This window comes from Kryptolebias marmoratus, linkage group LG3 (assembly GCF_001649575.2).
Source record: "Kryptolebias marmoratus isolate JLee-2015 linkage group LG3, ASM164957v2, whole genome shotgun sequence".
Taxonomy (NCBI): Eukaryota; Metazoa; Chordata; class Actinopteri; order Cyprinodontiformes; family Rivulidae; genus Kryptolebias; species Kryptolebias marmoratus.
Genome location: NC_051432.1, coordinates 25,216,065 through 25,219,658, shown reverse-complemented (window position 1 = coordinate 25,219,658; position 3,594 = coordinate 25,216,065). Strand labels below are relative to the sequence as shown.

The 3,594-nt window shown below is 38.2% G+C and overlaps 1 protein-coding gene across 5 annotated transcripts in view; it reads right to left on the bottom strand.

The window, feature by feature from the left end:
* Window positions 1-3,594, bottom strand: part of rgs12b (regulator of G protein signaling 12b) — a 59,142-nt gene that overhangs the window by 44,875 nt on the left and 10,673 nt on the right. For all 5 annotated transcript variants that reach the window (XM_017416982.3, XM_017416984.3, XM_037974901.1 and 2 more), the window contains one exon: window positions 436-555. In XM_017416982.3, the coding sequence (XP_017272471.1) occupies window positions 436-555 (120 nt within the window). The remainder of the gene's footprint in view (window positions 1-435; window positions 556-3,594) is intronic.

Genomic DNA, 3,594 nt, shown 5'->3' with positions numbered 1-3,594 from the left:
TCGGGACAGTATGTGTGTGCGAGAAAGGTAACATTAGTGTGTGTGTGCAAGTCGTCGGGACAGCGTGTGTGTGCGAGAAAGTTAACATTTGTGTGTGTGTGCGAGTAGTCGGGACAGTATGTGTGTGCCAGAAAGGTAACATTTGTGTGTGTGCGCGAGTTGTCGGTACAGTGTATGTGTGCGAGAAAGATAAAATTTGTATGCGTGTGTGGCATTTTAGTAGTGTGTATACACAATTTGAATATTTTTTGAGTGTGCGTGAGGGTTTTTTTTGTAGTGCGTGAATATTTTTTGAGTTTGCGTGAGTTTTTTGTAGTGTGTGAGAGACAAAACGTACATTTTGTCCTAAACGGCCCCTCATACAAATGTGACAAACCACACAGCGTTCACGGAGGTTCCCGGGCACGACGACGGGTGCATGAGAACGTTCCTCACCTCCAAGTCGTCCAGCGAGCGAGCCATGCTGAGACGTTTGGAGCGCCCGAAGGAGCGTCTGGCTGAAGAACGCTGAGGAAGAGGAGGGAATCCCATCGTCAGTCCGTGAAAACGGCCGCCCTGCAGACAGAATGATGTTATTCAGTTTGGACTGCTTTAATACTTTCAAGTCAAAAAGAAAAAAAGCTCAACATTAGTCTTAACATGAATCTATAACTTTTTTGACTCATTCCTATTTACTCACAAATAATGGGAAATAAATACCAATAAAACAAACAAATAAAGAAACTGATAGTAATTTTGAAATATAATATTTTAAATACTGTGGTTCATATTATTTTGAACACTTATAAAGAATAAACATAAACATAAACACTATAGATATTCCAACTTTTCAATAAAAACAACCCAAAACCTCCAACCTTAAGTAACGTAAAATAATGCATAAATGCGAGCCACACCTTAAAGAAGAAAACAATGAATACATGTTATTTAAAATGATGATATTTGATGATTATCACTGTCGCTGAGAGGAAAAGACATAAAATGATGTTTTTGCCTGTCTGTTAGCAAAATATCTCATGAACAATAGAGAAATTCTAATGAAACTTTCAGAAAGTAAACACTGTATTTACATCAACAACTCTTTAACTAATGACGCCAACTCAATTCAAGATGGCCGCCACAGCCAACTGATCTTATCCCCAACACATATTTTGAGCTCTAACAGATTTTACACGATTTTTGTTTAAATTTTACCATAAAACATATCTGTGTTAGTAAAATATCTCGTGAATCACTGGACAAACTTTAGTGAAACTTTCAAAAATTATTATTGGATGTATCTACAACTGGACAACCTTTTGGAGCCAACCCAATTCAGGATGGTCGCCACGGTAACTGATATTGGAGAACCCAAAAATGGCTGTAATTTAGTCAGTTTTACAGATCTTGAGGTCACGTTTGGTTTGGTGGTAGCTGCGAGTCATTCACGACACAAACTCTGAGCGGGACTTCCTGATAAGGTGCACAATGTTACTTTTACCAAAATGGCTGCAACTCAGTTTCTCAGCATAAGATGATTTTAGTTTAAAACTCAGGCATGGAAGCCGGAGGGCGATATGGATTCTGTCAAGAGCTGCTAAGCCTTTAATTCATCACAGCCGTTGCCGGTGTTTAGACAGGCGTTGGATGAGCAGCTATAATTACAGCTAACTGTCTGTGATCCGAGTTCACCCGTTTGATGCATAAATGTGGCATTGTGTTCCTTATTTGCACAGACTTTGAAGTGATTCTTTAAAATTTTAACGTTTTATAATTTGTTTGCACCATACCAAAATTTAAACAATCCACATCAAGTAAATCTTAAAAACACTGCAGCAAATACATAACCAGGTATCTCCTTCTAGGACCCAAAGACGCCCCGTGTTCACTGAAATTAGACTTAAATTTAAAGAAGCAGGAAGTCTCATATAAATGGCATGTGAATTCCCACTGTTACTCATGTGTGTTCTCCTGAGAATGGCCCATTTTTTCCACCTAAATGTTACATTCCTCATGACACATACAGGCATGTACCGTCCTGTGATTTCTGCCAGCAGTGTCAGCTACAACTTCAGTCAACCCCACGACTGCAGGGATGTTCCCGAGACGCACAGTGACGCACCAGAAAATCATCACGAAACACGTGGAGCTGCACTTTTCCATAATTTCAGGATATTTGAGCAAGTACTGACCAATCATGTGGAACAGTAAAGACTTGATGCTGAAATAAAACAACACTGGAGTGGTCAACCATAGCGCAGTTTCTGCTAATGAGGCGAGAATTCGTGCCTCCATCTTGCGAGGCACTACGTGGTGTCTTTAGTTACTGCCAGCATGGCAACAGACCATAAATATCTGAGTAAAAGAACAAACTTGTTGCTATCGATTGTTTAAACTACCAGAGCCTGCACCTTAAAGAACGTGGCATTGCATTTCGTAACAGAGTATTATGCTGTATTAGTTCAGAAATCAAAACATATCTGTGCCACAGTGATAGGTTACTCACTATTGTGTCCTTTAGGTCAATTCTTACCTTCCAGAAACAAATAAACTACAACCACAAGCAGATATCATCGGGTCCGAGCCCTTTGACGCATGTTCCCCACAACATTTCCCCCCATCCCATTTATCTGAAGACTCGCCTGTAGAATCATAAACCATTATTTTGTTGCTTATTTGCTTATAATTAAGAAGGTTAGTTTACTTCACAAAGTGCACCTTCTCAAAATAAAAGCCAGCTATTTTTCTTAGAATGACATAATTAGTAAAAGTCTATCAATAGATGATAAACCGTTTAGCACTTTTTGTTGGAAAATATGCCAATGAACGGACCAAAAACATCAGTCAGTATTTTATTTAGAAGATATTTGGTTGTTGTGTTTTAGCGCCCCCTAGTGGTCAAACTCTGCAATGATTTGGATGGGGATTTGAACCTCAGCGTTAATGAATTGTAAATGTTCTAAGCTAATAAAAAACAAAAAAAAATATGACAAAAGGAAGGCCAGAAAACCCAGTTGAACACGATTGCCAGTATTAGCAGCAAAATCTAAAAAAAAATTATAATGAAATCAAGAGACTGTCAAAAAAAAAAGTTTTAAAAAAATCATGACTCAGAATTTGATACAAGCATAAATTTTCTCTTGCTCCTAAATAGATAATTAATTTAAACTAGAGAAGTTGCATTTCCTGCGAAAATGCAGTGTGAATGCTTTTTTTGCTGAATGATTTTGCTGAAAGCGGCTGAAGATATGCTGAACAGCTGAAGTTTAATGAAAACGCAAAAAGTGAAACAGCAGCTAATTTGAAGAAGATTTGCATAGGATAGAAGAACAAAAGCTGAAAGAAGCAGAAATTAGTTCAAAAAGCTGAAGTTAGTTGAAAGTAGCTGAAAATGAGAAGAACAAAGCCAAAATTAGCTGAAAGAAGCAGAAACAACAAAAAGAAAAAAGCTGAAAATAGCTTAAAAAATGTCATCTTAAAGCCCATAGAGCTGATCCCTGACCCATGAAGTGTCCAGCTGTAAGGTTTGGCCTTCTTACTGTACATGGTTACAGTCATAAAGCCTTCTTTACCATGTGACCTTGACCTTTGACCTTGAAATCTCTAGGGCTGATC